This window comes from Macaca mulatta, chromosome 14, assembly GCF_049350105.2.
Source record: "Macaca mulatta isolate MMU2019108-1 chromosome 14, T2T-MMU8v2.0, whole genome shotgun sequence".
Lineage (NCBI taxonomy): Eukaryota > Metazoa > Chordata > Mammalia > Primates > Cercopithecidae > Macaca > Macaca mulatta.
In genome coordinates this window covers 17,205,649-17,224,720 of record NC_133419.1, presented here as the reverse complement: position 1 = coordinate 17,224,720, position 19,072 = coordinate 17,205,649, and the positions used below count along the sequence as shown (strand labels likewise).

At 35.5% G+C, this 19,072-nt stretch overlaps 2 protein-coding genes across 2 annotated transcripts; both read left to right on the top strand.

Annotated features, from left to right (window-relative positions):
• Positions 1-1,916: 1,916 nt before the first annotated feature.
• On the top strand, positions 1,917-2,980 carry OR4A47 (olfactory receptor, family 4, subfamily A, member 47). Its single transcript, NM_001194088.1, is given in 1 exon segment — positions 1,917-2,980. A coding segment is annotated over 1 exon segment (930 nt). The 5' UTR covers positions 1,917-1,992; the 3' UTR covers positions 2,923-2,980.
• Positions 2,981-9,633: 6,653 nt separating this feature from the next.
• LOC709264 (olfactory receptor 4A15-like) lies at positions 9,634-10,551 on the top strand. The gene has a single exon (XM_001097774.4). It carries the CDS (start codon positions 9,634-9,636, stop codon positions 10,549-10,551), a length of 918 nt encoding a protein of 305 aa, XP_001097774.4.
• The last annotated feature ends 8,521 nt before the right edge of the window (positions 10,552-19,072 follow it).

Genomic DNA, 19,072 nt, shown 5'->3' with positions numbered 1-19,072 from the left:
ATAATCTCAGCGGCACCAAAAGATGTTCAGCAAAGACTTCCAGACACTTTATCCATATTGATACAAGCACTGTACAACACATGCTCCCATATTTTTTAACTCATTAGGTACTCAAAAAAACTCAGTAAATTTATATGATAATTTCATTTACAATTATAACACAGAGTAGTGATTAGCATTTGATATCTTACAGCAAGTGTTAGAAAAACATTATTTACTGGTTTAGATATTTCTCATAAAATGGTTGTCTATCATCTATCTAATCATCATCATCATCTATCATTATCTAAATTATTTTCTAAAACCAGAGTGTTATAGACACTTTGAGAAAAATGAAGCGTTTTCTACATGCATATTAAACATATGGTTTATGTAAAAGCGCAGTAAATAAGGCTTTTGGTTTTCACAGTATATAAAATAAGACTGTTGATCAGACACATTTATAAGTCAACTAGCTTAATGGAGACTTCCTCAGGGGAAAGTTCAGTATCATTGAGAAGAAAATGTAGAAAGTTTTTGGTCAGTATTTATACAATACTTGTCATGAATAAATTAAAACAGAGTTATTATCTATCTTATCACCACAGAAGGCATAATTCTGTTTGGAAAAGTGGGTGACTGATGGTGAAAAGGTGATTCCTTGGTTCCGACTAGTATTTCTCCTCTGATAATTACTCCTGGCCTAGACCCTAAACCTGAATGAGTTTGTGAACATTCCATGATGGCTGAGAGACTACTTTATTTGAAAGGCATAACACAATGTAGGTGTCATATAAACATTTTTCAATTGAATAAAAGATTAAACTTACTATACACATTTCCACAATATTGACCATTATTTTATAAGTAAATGGCTTCTAATCTCTGAAATAAGTGTCTACAAAAAATAGATGAAATTAAGGATACGGAAAAGCACATTGTATATTTGATGAATATCAAAACTGTCTGGAGCAGGATAAAAGTAGAAAATTGTAAGGGATGGATTTGGGGAGGTGGCCTGGATCCAGGTCATCTAGGGTCTTTTTTTTTTTTTTTTTTTTTTTTGAGACGGAGTCTTGCTCTGTCGCCCAGGCTGGAGTGCAGTGGCTCGATCTGGGCTCCATGGGGTTTTTGGGTAGAAGAATGGTATAATATTAACAAGATTTTCAAAAGATCATTTGGGCTACTTCACGAAGGAACATTAGGGCCAAAATATGAGTGGAGAGACTTTGCAGGAGGCTATTAGAGTAGGCCAGGGGGTAACAAGATGGTAGTGAGAAGGATCCAATTGGGATATTTTGAAGGTAGAGTTAACAGGGTTTGAAAAAAAATATTGATAAATAATATGAAAGAAATAGAGAAATGAAGTAGATTGTCCGATTTTTAGTTTAAACAATAATGTAGGTAGTAACATTTAATGTAATGAAAATAAGAAATGGGTTAATCTGGAAAATTAAAAATGGATATCATTTGAACATGTCAGTTGGTTGTCACCTACAAAAGATCCATTCATAATTAGTTCTTCTCACTTTGAAAATGTAAGTTACCTAAAGTGGTTTCTCGAGTATTATACATCTGTGAATTTATACAGGATGCATCTTTATGTGGAATTCCCTTCCCATCCTCTCTTGTAGTTAATTATCACCTTTCCTTTATAGCTCAGCTAAGACACGGCTTCCTCTGAAAAGTCTTTCCTGATCCTAGTTTGATTTAGTGTTTTAGCACTGTGAACCCTAAGAATAATGTCAATATATTTATTATGACTCCTATTTAATTGGTATTTAACTTATTCCCTTTGGTATTTTATTTACCAAATCACTGAGAGTACAAAACTGTGTCTTTTTCAACTTGGCAATTCCAAAGTCTACAACAGATTTGACATAGATACTGCATACCTATTTTTAATTGAATGAGTAAATAAAATATTAAAATCATAATGCATTTAAAGTTTTCCCCCCTTGTTTTATAGGTAAACTGCTTCTATGATCTGAAGTCAGCAGCTATAAACCATAGATGGAGCCAAGGAACAATGTGACTTACTTTGTCCTCTTGGGCTTCACACAGAATCCAAAGGAGCAGAAAATACTTTTTGTTCTGTTCTTGTTCTTCTACATTTTGACCATGGTGGGCAACCTGCTCATTGTAGTGACGGTCACTGTCAGTGAGACCCTGGGCTCACCAATGTACTTCTTTCTTACTGGCTTGTCATTTATAGATATCATTTATTCTTCATCCATTTCCCCCAGACTGATTTCAGACTTGTTCTTTGGGAATAATTCCATATCTTTCCAATCTTGCATGGCCCAGCTCTTTACAGAGCACCTTTTTGGTGGGTCAGAGGTCTTTCTCCTGTTGGTGATGGCCTATGACCGCTATGTGGCCATCTGTAAGCCCTTGCATTATTTGGTTATCATGAGACAATGGGTGTGTGTTGTGCTGCTGGTAGTGTCCTGGGTTGGAGGATTTCTGCACTCAGTATTTCAACTAAGCATTATTTATGGGCTCCCATTCTGTGGCCCTAATGTCATTGATCATTTTTTCTGTGATATGTACCCTTTATTGAAACTGGTCTGTACTGACACCCATGTTATTGGCCTTTTAGTGGTGGCCAATGGAGGACTGGCTTGCACTATTGTGTTTCTGCTCTTACTCATCTCTTATGGTGTCATCTTGCACTCTCTCAAGAACGTTAGTCAGAAAGGGAGGCGAAAGGCCCTCTCAACCTGCAGTTCCCACATCACTGTGGTTGTCTTCTTCTTTGTTCCCTGTATTTTTATATATGCTAGACCTGCTGGGACCTTCCCCATTGATAAATCAGTGAGTGTGTTTTATACAGTCATAACTCCAATGCTAAACCCCTTAATCTACACTCTGAGAAATTCTGAGATGACAAGTGCTATGAAGAAGCTCTGGAGAAGAGACCCCATATCAAGTAGTACATAAGTGAGTTACCCACCATGAACAGAGTCATTTGACTTTACAGTCTGTTTCCTTGGGACCCAGGGGTGTTCTTAAATCTGATGCCATCTTCCTTTTCTTCAAAGCATTTACAATTATGATTAAAGAAAGAACTATATGATCGTGTTATTAATAACAGTTTATCTCCCTGCTAGCATGTAAGATCTATAATGTCTTGTTTTCCATTTTATCTGTAAAGATGTAATGCATAAAGCAAGGAGTCAATAATATGTAGTGAATTAGTTAAGAAATTTTAGAGTTACATTGATTTTTTAATCAAGTTATGCATGTATCTTTTTGCCTTTCTTTCTGAGACTTAATTTCATTTCTAGTTAGATTCTTGTCATTTAAGTTCATTCTTCTTATACTATTTAAAATAGTTAATGGTATAGTTCATACTAATGCAGTCCTTTTCATCCAATTTAACTTGTACTATATGCATATTTTTTACTGTAATACTTCTGCCTTTTAAAATAAAAATTGAATACAAAATAAATAATGATAAATAGTAAAAATGAAAACCATACAAAATAATATAAAATGAGAAATAAATCTCTTGTCCATCTCTGAGTGCAATCTCCTAGTTCTCTTCGTCAGAGGAAGTCACTATTATCTGTTTCTTAAGATGTTTCAGGTAATAATCTTTGAAAATGTAAATATATTTAAATATATGTATGTGTGTTTTTCTCTATGTATAGAAGTTTGCTACTACACATAGAAGGGAGCTGGGGCCTAGGATGTGGGCCGCATAACTCTTCCCAGTCCCCTATCCTATTGTGGCCGGTTAGTATCCAGGATGCAAGGCAAAGTCCTCTTGACTCTTCACGATTCACTCTCCTCTCCTCAAGCAGAAGGAAGGAGTCACTTTTGTTGCTGCAAGCTGCATTGCCTGGGGTCCGGGGATGGGTGGCACAAGCACTCCCTTGGCAGCCCCGGCTGGTGTCTCCCTAGGTCGTGTGCCACCCTATTGCACTGGCTCTAAGTCTACACCAGCACTAGGACTTGCGCAGGAATTGCAGGCCTTGTGTCCTAAGCTGCCTTTGAGGTTTACCTAAGACCCCAGAGCACTTTAGCCCACAGTGGTGAGGCTTGCGAAGAAGTTCCAGTTTTGACATCTGGGATGAGGGATTCCCTTCTGACTAGGGCTGGTCCAAATGCATTTTCCATGGGTGGGTGCCAGTTGAGCTCAGCCTGGCTTTGCTCTCTGCTGTGACAAGGTAGCACTGAGTTCAATGCTAAATCTCCAGCGTCTATTCTGTTTTTTCCTCAAGTGCACAGATTATCTCTTTGCACCGTGCAGCCACTGCTGTGGAATCAAGGAGGGGTTGCTATAGCGATTTAAGACTGTCTTTCCTGTCCTCTTAAGTGTGTTTCATTCAGTGATGTCAAGTTAAAACCAAGTACTGGGGTTGCTCGCCCGGTTTTTTGTTCTTATGCTTGCGCTTTTGTGTGTATGCTATTAGTTGTTGAAATTCAGTGTTCCTGCAGGAGGGACTGGGATTACAGGTGTGAGCCATTATGCCCATCCCAAGAAACATTTTCTATTATGGGGAGAGAGAGACAACAAATAAGTAAGCATATACATAAAAAGATAAAAGATAACAGAGTGGAAAGGTGTAAAAAGTGAAACAAATGATGTTATAGAGAGCTACTCAAAAGGTAGGGGGCTACGAGTGTTCAAAGGAGACCGAAGAGCAAGTATCAATAGTGTTTACATAACCACTTCCAGGGCTAACAAGCAAGAAACTGAAAGGACGTGAATAAGTAAACTCACTGGTGAGCAGTTTCTGTTTGTGGAAAGGGGAATTCTATCTGACCTGGAGGAGCATCAATAACAGCTGTCCTCGATTAAAAAATACACATTTTATTAAAAATAAAATAAAGATGATACATACACACACTCACACGCAAACATACTTTAGCAACCTTAACCTACTATAATTAATTCAGCTCTAATTAAAATACAGATGATACAAAATTACACATATGCATTTAAGCCATCATCTTTTTTCAAAACACCTTGTGTGTGCCTCCTGGCAGTTGGTGAACTTTCTGATGTATTCAACAGCGATGATCTCCACTTTGTCTCTGCATGTTCTCCTTTTATTTTAGTTTCTACCATTTTTTCCCCAAATAAAAGGTCTTGCACTCACTTAGAAATGCTGAGATAAATTGGTATAAAGTAAGGTATCTGATTAACCAAATTTACACTAAAGCTAATTGGCCTTTTCATGGACTAGAAGACTATGCACAACCACTCCATACTCAAACATGCATTTCTCTCTCCAATAGTGTACGACCCAGCACCCAGCTCTTTACAGGGCATTTTTTTCTTGGTGGGTCACAGGTTTTCCTTCTGTTGGTGATGGCCTAGACCACTATAGGGCCATCTGCAAGTCCTTGCAGTATTTGGTTGTCACGAAGCAATGGCTGTGTGTTGTGCTGCTGGTGGTGTCCTGGGCTGGAGGATTTTTGCACACAGTAATTCAACTTGGCCTTATTTATGGGCTCCCATCTTATGACCCCAATGTCATTGGTCATTTTGTCTGTGACATGGACCCCTTAATGAAGCTTGTCTGTGGCTATACACTCAACAGATTTGCCTATTTTGCAGGTCATGATTTAAATACTAGGTTTTATATATTTCATTTATGCCTAGACTGGACTGTTTCCTTTTTGATCTCATTATTCTTTTGTAATTTTTTTCCTAGAGGACATGGTTCTATAAATCTTGTTATACATAGGCATCTCTGGAGATACAGAGCCTACCCTCAGAATTACGATAAAGGTCCCAATGAATTTAATTAGAGAAGAATCACCTTTGGAGATGCACCAGTCGAATGACTCAACAATATGTGCTGTTTTTCAAGTGTGGATAAAGTATCCACAGACTTCTGCCCTTACTTTGAAGAGTATTTATTTATAGCAGTATTCACATGACTGATTTTTAAGGAATTAAAATGATAGACTCAAACATGATAAAATACAGATTAAAATTATTCTCCATCCTTCAGATTACCCAAGGTTCAACTGTGAGGCAGGAATACAGGTTTGTATAACTGATTGATGATCAATATGTTGTAAAGGCTATTTCATTATTTTACTTTTATTGGTATAAAATACAAATATTTATATTAAAAAGTCACAATTCTCTCTCCCACAAATTCGAGCTTTTTCTTAACTTCAAAATGCTTATTTAACCTATTCATCTTTTGATGAACACTTGGGTTGATTCCGTATGTTGGCTATTGTGAATAGTGCTCCACAAATTATGGGAATGTAGAGATCTCTTTGACATACCGATTTCATTTCTTTTGGATATATAACTACCAGTGGGATTGCTAGATATATGCTAGTCCTATTTTTAATTTTCTGAGGAACCTCCATACTGTTTTCCATAGTGGCTGTACTAATTTACATTCCTACCAACAGATTATGATCATTCCCTTTTCTTTACATCCTCATCAGCATTTATTTTCTGTTATTTCCATAATAGCCATTTTAACTGGGGTGAGATAATGTAATAAAAAGGCTAAAATTCTGCCATTTGCAGGAACGTGGATGGAACTGGAGGATACTATATTAAATAAAATGAGGCAGGCACAGAAAGACAAATACTGCATATGTTCACTCATGTGGGAGATTTAAAAAAATTGACCTCATGACGGTAGTGAACAGAATGGTAGTTACTGGAGGATGGGAAGGGTAGTGAGGAGAGGAGATGAAGAGTTGATGAATATATACAGGAATACAGTTAGGTAGGAAGAATAACATCATGATAGGGCAACTATAGTTTATAACTGGCTGTATATTTCAAAACAACTAGAAGATAAAATTTAGAATTTTCTCAACATAATGAAATGATAAATGTTTGAGGTGATGGATATCCCAGTTACCCAGATATGATCATTACACATTGTGTGCTTTTGTCAAAATATTATGTATAGCCCATAAATATATACAATTATAATGTACCCATAAAAATAAAAAATTAAAAAGTATTTATATAAATGTGTGTTATTAGGACAAATTTTGCCAACAATGAAGATTTTGGGTTTCAGTTCACAATCAAGATTGAGGCTATTCATTTTGAAAATCTCAATAATTTAAAAGGTACCTTTTTTTTTACCTTGAAAGACTGAGATTAATCAGACTTTCTAGAAGCATGGAAAACATTGGTCACATGGAAGAATTTCAAGGTCCAGTGATGGTTCATGTGTTATTTTGCTCTCTGTGTTCACAGAGATGGTGTCAGTGGACACAGCTGTTATTTTTTTTTAGGACAAGACAGAGGTACCATCATCAGAACTCAGAATGAACGACTGTTTTCTTATGTAGGTACCCAGGAAGTGTATTTATACGTGAGATTCCAAACTAGGCTTTACATTATGCAGTAACACTGATTATGTGGGAATTCTGTCTTTTAATAGTTCTCTAAGTGATTCTGATAATAAGCCACATTAGAGGTTCTTCACGATTGCTAAACTGTATGTGAATTGACTCAATTCTGTAATACTTTTTTGGATATTTTAACATTAAAAAATGCAGAATAAATTTACTTTCTCTAAATCAGTGTTCGCAGAATCTAATTTCAAGTGTAACCATTTGGGAGATATTTTAACGGGCAGGTATTAGTAAATCTCTTTATAGAATCAAGCAATGTGTTCTCTAAGCATTGATTAATATGCTAAAAATTAGATGATGTAGCTTCTGTAGAAGTTGAATGAGTGACTTTCAAGAACCCAAGTAAGACTTAAGTAAGCAAGGTGTTACTTCAATTCATAAGAATGATAGATCAAGTAAGAAGAGTATTGAAATTGACCACTAGATTTAGTAAAGTGGAACTGTTATTTAGAAAGAATAACAGAGAATCAAGATGGGGTGGTTGCTTGAAAGAGATATGCAGTCCAAGGATATAAATATATTTTTAAATGTGGGGATAGATCATACAAATATGCTGGAAGAAGGATGCAATATAGGGAGGAAAATTGTTGACACTGGAAATGGAGGAGAGAATTGCAGGAGCACTGTTCTTAAGAGTGGTAAAGAGCATGCAATCTAGTGCATGAGTAGAGAGGTTGGCCATAGTTAGCAACACAGACAATCTGTGTGTTTGAAGATCAGATGGGACATTATTTATGAGGTCAGATTGAAGTAAATGCCAACAGAGACTTAGAGAGTGACTACTTGTCATTACTAGGATTATTTTAAGAGATAACTGGGTTAGTGAATATTGTCACTACTTATGATACAGTTTGTGTGTGTGTGTGTATATGTGTGTGTGTGAAGCCTTCTTTTCCTTTACCTCTCTCTTCTTCCCTCCCTCCCTTCCTTCTCCCCTATTTCTTTCCCTCCCTCTTTCCTTCCATCTTCCTTCCTTCCTTCCTTCCTTCCTTCCTTCCTTCCTTCCTTCCTTCCTTCCCTCCTTCCTCCCTCTCCTCTCCTCTCCTCTTTGTTAGTTTTATTCTTTCACACACACAACTTCTCACCTCTCCCCACATCAGCAAGGCAAATGTAAACCCTGCTTACAACAAAAAACATATATCCTTCCTTATTTTCCCATGCTCATATAATCATACACAAACACTTACAAATGGATACATGTATTTTTATTTTGTTTGCTGAATCATATTATACTGAAATGGCTGCAATTAATTTTTTAAATATGTCTTCCATATTTTTTTGTTTGTTTAGTGCCATTATAAGTAATGTCACAAAAACATGCCATGCATCTGTCCTTATATACTAGGGCTTTAATTTCTATGCGATAGCTTTTAAAGGGAGCAATTGTGTTGAAAGGTATTTTTACTTTCATTAGTGATTGCTAACTTTTGCTCCAAAAATATTATAAAATTCATATTTTTGCTGTCAGTGTAAGAAACTACCCTTTTTTGTTTTTGCTAGCTATAGCTACTATCACTTTTAAAACGTTTTTGCCAGTTTGATGAATATAAGGTGATATTTGTTTTTTATTTTGCATTTTTCTATTTATAGGTGAACTTCAGCACCCTATTATATTTAGCCATTTGAATGTACTGTTTTGTTTTTAATTGCTGGTTTCTATCATTTGCCCACTTTGCTATAGGTTTGTCTTTTATTTATTAATTGCTTAGAGCACTCTATTTTAAATATTAACTCTATGTCCTCAAAATTATAAATATTTTAAAATGATATCTTTTCCTGAATTCTTAAACAATTTTGAAATTGTCAAATATGTTTATTTTGGATTTCAATTATTAGTTAAGAAGATTCTGCCATCCCCAAAATGTAGAAAGTCATCTCCTTTATTAACTGGAAAGTAAATGTAAAGTACATCTAGCTTTTATATTAAATCTTTAATTCATTTGTATTTATTTTTGTTTATGGTATTAGCTATATGCATAATTTTATGATCTTCCAGATATAAAACTAGTTTTGGCCAACTCATTTATTTAATAAACTGTCCTTTCCCCATATACATCCCAAATTACTTTTTTCTCTCTCCATTAATTTGTAAGATTCCTGAGGTTGGGGACCATGCTTTAATCAGCCTTGTATTCTTATAATGTCTTGCAATTCTGGAACATAATAACTCATAGCACCTATTTGTTGAATGAATAAACAAATTATCGTAAAATTTCATGAAGTTACTAGTAATAATTATATTTTCAGGTAATTTTGTCCTGAACACCAGAATAAAGACATAGAGAAAGACATATGGAACAAAGGAACAATGTGACTGAGTTTGTCCTTGTGGGGCTCACTCAGAGCCCTCAGGGACAGAAAATATTATTTGTTGTGTTCTTGCTCATCTACATTGTGACAATGGTAGGCAACATACTCATTGCTGTGACTGTGGTGGTCAGCCCAAGTTTGGATACCCCTATGTACTTCTTCCTTGGCTATTTATCATTTATGGATGCTGTGTATTCTACTACAGTTACCCCAAATATGATTATAGACTTACTCTATGAGAAGAAAACCATTTCGTTCCAAGCTTGCATGACCCAGCTTTTTATAGGACACTTATTTGGGGGTGCTGAGATTTTACTCCTGGTTGTCATGGCCTATGACCGCTACGTGGCCATCTGCAAACCCCTGCATTATTTGACCATCATGAACCAAAGGGTGTGTGTTCTACTGCTGCTGTTGGCCTGGGTTGGAGGTTTCTTGCATGCTGTAGTTCATCCTCTTTTTGTGTATAACCTTCCCTTCTGTGGCCCCAATGTCATTGACCATTTCATCTGTGACATGTACCCTTTATTAAAACTTGCCTGCACTGACACCTACGTTATTGGCCTTACTGTGGTTGCCAATGATGGGGCAATCTGTGTGGTCATCTTTACGCTCTTACTCATCTCCTATGGGGTCATTCTGCACTCCCTGAAGAGTCTTAGTCAGGAAGGGAGGCACAAAGCCTTATCCACCTGTGGCTCCCACATCACTGTAGTGATCTTCTTCTTTGTCCCTTGTATTTTCATGTATGTGAGACCTCCTTCGACCTTGCCCATTGATAAATCCTTGACTGTGTTTTACACTGTTATCACCCCTGTGTTGAACCCTCTAATCTATACCTTAAGAAATGCAGAGATGAAAAATGCTATGAAGAACCTCTGGACCAGAAAAAGTAAATGAGGTGGCAGACAAATATATCATCTGTTTTGAATGAAGAGTTGCTGCCTCCAGAAAAGCCATGTGTGATTATTTAATTGCAGTAAAATTTTCCTCGGGTTTAATAACTCGTATGAAGTGAAAATCATTTATTACATGAATACTTGCAATGATCAAAATATATTTAGAAGATTTTCATAATTTATTGGAAAAATGTTTCCTTTTTGTCTGTAGAATGGCTCTCGAGATGATAAATTTATGTTAATACTGTAAATTTATTTAAGTTTATGAAAGGGTTTCCTTTTAAGTAAAGTTAATTCTTTTCCAGAATTAATAGTACTCATTATAGATTTCAGAAGAATGAATTAAGAAATAAGACATAAAAATTTCATTTACTTCTCCCCACACAAATTCAGACCGCATTAATATTTGAAGTATATATTTTATTTTTGTATTTGTAACATACTTTTTATATATAATTTTGTTCTTATTGCTTAGTATATTAAGGTTGAAGAGGAATAATGTTTCCTTTATTAGTAATCATAAGGAGACTGAGTATACTAAAACAATCTGAATGAAAAGGGGAGACATGCAGAAAAATAACTAAATCTTACTTATTTCTCCAATTGAGAAATCACATTATGTCCTCAGGCGAAGCAGCTTGATTTGGTGCTATATTTATATGGAAATGATCCCTTGATCTTCCCACATGTTTGGAATATCTGATAATACCTCTGCTATTTTTCAATACCCCTATCTCATGGCCTTCTAAAAACAGCCAGGCTCTGCTTTTCATATATAAAATTAGCATAATCTATAATCTATGAACTTCAAATATGCAATGCAGAGCCTGATAGCAAATATTTTGGAATACATCATTGTCAAGAAAGACAGGTGTGGTGGTGCATGTCTGTGGTTCCAGCTGCTCAAGAGGCTGAGGTTGGGGGATCTCTTGAGCCCGGGAGGTCAAGACTGCAGAGAACCATGATCATGCTACTGCACTGTAACGCGGGTGACAGAGCAAGACTGAGAAAAAAAAAAAAAAAAGAAAAAGAAAAAAGAAAGATGCTGGCAATATATGATGTTTCCATTCTTACTTTATCGATAGAATGCAGATTATTAGGTAATAAAAGGACTAAAACATATTGTTTCATTGGAAAGAAACTTCATTCATAAAATCTGTGTGAAAATTTCATTTGAATTAGGCTTGAAATAAAATTTTATCTGCCCCTGACTACAGGTAGAAAACATGTAGTCAAAGAAACTCATTGTTCCTGCTTCTTCTCTGTAGTCCGGATTCATGAGGGACTAAGGCTAGGGAAAAACATAAGTCAATTTCACTGGTAAATCACACATATACGTTCACTTTGTATTATTATTTTTATCCTTATTATTAATACATGGAGATTTCTTATATCATCCAAGTTCTTCCAAAACATAGCACCATTCTTCAAATAGTATCAAGCATTTGGTAGTACCAGAGTTTATATAACTAGGTCCTGTATTTTTGGACATGTAGTTAATTTTCCAATTTCTATGGTTCTATTGAGTGATGAAATAAGAAAACTTGGTTAATTATCTGTTTATGTTTATTGGTCTGAAAGTTCCCTGAAGTCAGGAAAAGTTACTTCTCTTTGTGCTCCCTGTTCCTTGCACAATGTCTGACACATAGAACCCACTCCATAAACTTTGTTAATTACTTGTATCCTTGAATTCTTAATCTATTGGAGTCAGAATTTTTACTGATACATTCTGATAAAGTTTTTCTGTATCAAAGATGCATATATGTTCATACCATTCTTGATATTTGCTATAAATATGTACCTTACTATGTTAGTGATACTACAATTATGGGTGTTTTTATATATAAATGTTTTATCTTAACTTTTTTACTTCTTAATTTTTTTTTTCATATCACACCTCAGTAAATTCCATTTCCCTCTAGTGACTTTATACATTTTAACACCTTATTTTATTTACTTATTTTTCTTTTCAGCTTTTGTTTTAGAATCAGGAGGCACATGTGCAGGTTTGTTACAAAGGTATATTGCATGATGCTGAGGTTTGGAGTATGATCGCATCCCCACCCAGATAGCGAGCGTGGTACCCAGTAGGTAGTTTTTGAGCCCTTACCCATCTCCCCCTCTCCTGCCTCTAGTCGTCCTCATTAAAAAAAAACTTTACAAAAACATTTGTTTTCGAGCCAATGGAAAATTTTTCTTTATCATAATAGAATATTGAAGTCTAGTTTTCCTAAACAGGTAAAATAATCTGCCAATCTAATCCATTAATTATTTTCAATAGTAATTTGGAATTTCTCCTTTTAGTATGTCAAATTCTTTACATCTAGAAGGTTCAATCTTGAGACATTTCTTTTTATTTATTTATTTATTTATTTTTACCAACACACTATCCCAGTGGTCAAGGATTTTAAATATTTATTTATACTTAATAGAGATAGTCTCCCCTAATTACTAATCTTTTTCAGCTTTCTTGCAATTTCTAAATATTTATTTTTCCTAATAAACCTTAGGGCTGTTTTGTAAAGCTTTTCATAAAATTATATTTAGGGTTTCATGACCCTACTTGTTTATTTTGAGGAAAACGGTATAACGTCTTGTTTTCCTACCTAGAATAAGACACCTATTGTGAAGTCTTGATTGATAAATCTCAATCAGAAAGTGGGCAAAGGACATGCACAGACACTTTTCAAAACAAGACATACATGCTGTCAACAGGCATATGAAAAAAGGTCAGTACTAGTGATCATTAGAGAAATGCAAATCAAAACCGCAGTGAGATACCATCTCACACCAGTCAGAATGGCTATTACTAAAAAGTAAAAAAATTACAGGTGCTGGAGAGGTTGCAGAGAAAAAGGAATGCTTACACAATGTTAATTGGGGTGTAAATTAGTTCACCCATTGTGGAAAACCATGTGGTGATTCCTCAAAGACCTAAAAATAGAGCTACTATTTGACCCAGCAACCCCATTACTGGTTATATACCCAAAATAATATAAATCATCCTAACATAAAGACACATGTATGCAAATGCCCATTGCAGCACTATTAATTACAAAGACATGGAATCAACATAATGGCCCATCACTGGTAGATTGGATAAAGAAAATGTAGTACATATGCAGCATGGAATACTATTCAGCCATAAAAAAGAATAAGACCATGTCCTTTGCAGAAACATGGATGGAGCAGGAGGCCATTATCCTTAGCAAACTGACACAGGAACAGAAAACCAAACACCACATGTTCTCACTTCTAAGTGGGAGCTAAATGATGAGAGCACACGAACACATAGAGAGGAACAACATACACGATGGAGGGTGGGAGGTGTGAGAGGATCACAGAAATACTGATGGGTACTAGGCTTAATACCTGGGTTGAGGAAATAATCCATACAACAAACCTCCATGTCAGAATTCTAAAATGACAAACCTCCATGACACCCCCATAACAAACCTTCACATGTACCACTGAACTTAAAGGTTAAAAAAAGTTGTAAATGTCTTCATAGTCTATATACACCTTACTTTTTGATTTGTTCATTTAAAAAGGGAATCCTCTTATTTACATTTGATTAATATTTTCAACGAGCTGACAAGAGAGGACTCAGCATCTTTTCCTGGCATTTCTTGGCACAATCTTTAAAGCCACGGGCATGGGTCTGTATTCAGACACACATAGGCTTGTATCTGACCATATATGGGTTTGAATGTCATAGTATAGGAGTCTGTATTTGACTGTGTACTTGGATCTGTATCCCGCAGCACGTATGACCATATATAGGTGTGTATCCAGTGATACTTGGGTCTGTATCTAACTGAACACAACGTCTATACATGAACACACAGGTCTGTATGTGAAAACACAAAAATCATTATTTGCTTACTTTTATGATTGTATTTATATAAGTTTTGCATATGATATCACCCTGTCCTTGTCTGTCTACACATGGGGCTATATCTTGCCATATACTGAGCTGCACTGGACCACACGTGTGTTTATATCTGCCCATATATTTAGGGTTTCAGGGATATATTTCAGGCCATTAACAGGTCTTTATCTAAGACACATGGATTGTAGGATTATAGATATATGCTTGTTAGGAGGTAGGGTAAAGACTAAATTTTATAACTGTCAAAAAGTTTTAAAACACAATTGTAAAATTATATACTTCCACAAGGGATATATAAGAGTTCCAGTTATTCCGCATCCTCAGTAACAATTGGATTAGTTTTAATTTGCATTTCCTGGATGACTAAAGATGTTGAGCATATAATTCTTGGCTGGTCTGTTGAACATTAAAAAAATCATGTGGCTTGTCTTGACTTGTAAAACTTCTTTATACATTCTAGATACAAGTTCTTACTCAGACATATGTATTGCAAGCACACCCACAGTGTATGGCTCACTTTTTCATATCATTAACAGTTTTTATGAGCGAAAGTTTTTATTTTGATGAAGTTCTACTTATCAATTTTTTTTAGCCAAGGTGTTTCAGATGGAATATCAACAAAGAAAGTTCAAACTTAATCTGCACTAAAGACCAACTGGATATAATAAGTATTAATAAGTATTTACAGAACATTTCATCCAGTGGCTGCCGGATACATTTTCTTTTCCTCAGCACACAAATCATTCTCAAGGATATACCGTATGTTAGGTTACAAAACAAGTCCAAAAACACTAAAAAAATTTGAAATAATATCAAGTATCTTCTCTGACCACAATGAAATAAAACTAGAAATTAATAATGAGAAATTTTGGAAACTATACTAGTACATGGAAATTAAACAAAATGCTCCTGAATGATCAGTAGGGTCCATAAAGAAATTAAGAAGAAAATTGATAAATTTCTTGGAAAAAAAAAACGGAAACAAATATACCAAAATCTATCAAATACTGAGAAAGCATTACTGAGATGGAAGTTTATAACTGTAAGTGCTTACACCAAAAAAACCCTTCAAATGAGAGAACAAAACATCGTAAAGGAGTAGAAGAGCAAGAGGAAATAAAGCCAAAAATTAGAGGAAAAGAAATGATAAGCATCAGAGCAGAAATAAATAAAAATACAAAATATCAATGAAACAAGAGGTTGGTTTTTTGAAAAGTTAAACAAAATTGATCTTTAGCCATAGTAACTAAGGAAAAAGATCCAAATGAATAAAATCAGAAATGAAAAAGGAGACATAAAAATTGATACTGCAAAAATTCAAAGGATCACTAGTGGCTACTATGAACAATTATATGCAATAATTTGGAAAATCTATAAGAAGTGGACAAATTCCTAGATGCAAATAACCTACCAAGATTGAATGAGGAAGAAATCCAAAACCTGAGCCAACTGAAGTCATAAAAAGTCTCCAAGTAAAGAAAAGCCCAGGAGCGGATAGCGTCACATCTGAATTCTACCAAACATTTAAAGAAGAATTAATACCAATCCTACTCAAACTGTTCTGAAGAATAGAGGAGTAAGGAATATTTTCAAACTCATTCTGAGGCCACCATTACCCTGATACTGAAACCAGACAACGATATATCAACAACAACAACAAAAAATGAAACCACAGGCCACTATGTGCTCTGATGAATATTGAAGCAAAAACCCTCAACAAAATACTAGCAAACTGAATTCAACAATACTTGTAAAAGATCATTCATCATGACCAAGTGGGATTTATCCCTGGGATTTCGACGTATGTAAATCAGTCAGTGTGATACATCATATCAACAGAGTAAAGGGTGGTAAAAACCATATGATCATTTCAACTGACGCTGAAAAAGTATTTGATAAAATTCAACATCCCTTCCTATAAAGCCCTGAAAAAGCTGGGGGTAGAAGGAACTTGCCTCAACATAATAAAAGCTATATATGGGAGATTTACAGCTAGTCTCATAGTGAACAGTGAAATACGGAAAACCTTTCCTCTAAGATCTGGAACATGAGGATGCCCACTGTCCCCATTGTTATTCAACATAGTGCTTGAAGTCCTAGCTAGAGCAATTAGAAAAAAGAAAGATATAAAAGGCATATAAATTGGAAAGGAAGAAGTCAAATTATCTTTGTTTGCTGATGATATGATCTTATATTTGGAATAACCACAACAAAACTATTAGAAATAATAAATTCCATAAAGTTTCAGGACACCAGATCAACACACAAAAGTCAGTAGAATTTCTATATGCCAACAGTGAACAATGTGAAGAAGAACAAATAATCCCATTTAAAAAAGAAACACATTATATTAAATACCTAGGAATTAATTTATCCAAAGAAGTGGAAGATCTCTATAATGAAAACTATAAACACCGATTAAGGAAACTGAAGAGGACACACACAAAAAGGGAAAATATTTGATGTTCATGGATTGGAAGAAACAATTTTGTTAAAATGTCTGTACTACCCAAGGCAATCTACAGATTAAATATAATCTCTATCAAAATACCAATGACATTCTTCACAAAAATAGAAAAAAATTATCCTAAAATTTATATGGATCCACTAAAGATGCAGACTAGCCAAAGTTATCTGGAGCAAAAGAACCAAATTGGAGGAATCACATCACCTGACTTCATATTATGCTACAGAGCTATAGAAACAAAACAGGATGGCACTGGTGTAAAAACAGACACATAGACCAAAGGAACAGAATCAAGAACCCAGAAACAAATCCACACACCTACAGTGAACTAATTTCCAACAAAGGTGCCAAGAACATATGCTGGGAAAAGACGGTTTCTTCAACAAATAATGCTGGGAAAACTGGATGTCTACATGTAGGAGAATGAAACTAGATCTCTATTTTTCTCCAAATACAAAAATCTAATTAAAATGGATTAAAGATCTCAAACTATGAAACTACTACAAGATAACATTGGGGAAATTCTTGGACATTGGTCTGTGCAAAGATTTCTTGAGCACTATTTCCCTAGCACAGAAAGGCATCAGTAAAAATGGACAAATGGGATCACATCAAGTTAAGAAGCTTCCAGACAGTAAAGGATACAACCAACAAAGTGAAGAGACAACTCATAGAATGGGTGAAGATATTTGCAAACTGCACATCTGACACAGAATTAATAATGACAATGTAGAATGAGCTCAAACAATTCTATAGGAAAACATCTGGCTGGGCATGGTGGCTCATGCCTGTAATCTCAGCACGTTGGGAGGCTGAGGCAGGAGGATCACCTGAGGTCGGGAGTTCAAGACCAGCCCGGCCAACATGGTGAAACCCCATCTCTACTAAAAATACAAAAATTAGCCAGGCATGGTGGTGCATGTCTATAATCCCAGCTACTCGGTAGGCTGAGGCAGGAGAATCGCTTGAACCCAGGAGGCGGAGGTTGTGGTGGGCTGAAATGGTGCCATTGCACCCTAGCCTGGGCAACAAGAGCAAAACTCCATCTCAAAAAAAAAAAAAAAAAAAAAAAAAAAGAGAAAGAAAACATCTAATAATCCAATGAAAAAATGAGCAAAATATTAAGGAATCCTAATACACGGTTGATGGGAATGTACATTAGTACAACTACTATAGAGAACAGTTTGAAGGTTTTTCAGAAAACTAAAAATTGAGCAACTATATGATCCAGCAATCCCTTTGCTCAATGGATACCTAAAAGACAGGCAATTAGTATATCAAAGAGATATTGGCCTTCCCATGTTTGTTTCAGCACTGCTCACAATAGCCAAAATTTGGAAGCAACCTATGTGTCCATTGACAGATAAATAAATAAAGAAAATGTGGTACCTATATACAATGGAGTACTATTCAGCCATTGAAAACAATGAGATTCACTCATTTGCAACAACATGGATGAGACCAGAGGTCATTATATTATGTGAAGTAAGCCAGGCAAAGAAAGACAAACATCATGATTTCTAACTTATTTGTGGGATCTAAAATTCAAAACAATTGAACTTATGGATGTGGAGAATACAAGGATGGTTACCAGAAGCTAGGAAGGGTAGCAGGGAGGTGAGAGGGTGGGAGATAAGGATGATTAATGGTTACAAAAATAATCAGAAAGAGAGTATAAGACTTACTACTTCATAGCACAAAAGGGTGACTATGGTCCATAGTATGTTAATTGTACATTTAAAAATAACTAAAAGAATATAAGTGGATTGTTTGTAATGCAAAGGGTAAATGCTTGAGGGGATGGATAGCCCATTTTTCATGATATGATTGTTATGCATTGCATGCCTGTATCCAAACATGTAATGTACCACATAAATATATATAACTACTACGTACCCACAAAAATTTTAAAAAAGAATGTATATTCTGCAGCTTTTCAGTGCATTGTTCTCTTATGTAAATTGGCCAAATTTGTTAATGGTGTTGATTAAACCTTCCCTCCCCCTTCCTTCCGCCTCCCTTTCTCCTTCCCCTTCCCCCTTCTTCCCTTCCCCCTCCCCCCTTCCCCCTCCCTTTCTTCTTCCCCCTTCCCCCTTTCCTTCCCCTTTCCTTTCCCTCCCCTTCCCTTCTCTCTTGCTATATCGCCCAGGATAAACTCAAACT

Coding starts and splice junctions, on each gene's coding strand:
- LOC709264 (XM_001097774.4), top strand. CDS start 9,634: ATGGAACAAAGGAACAATGTGACTGAGTTTGTCCTTGTGGGGCTCACT.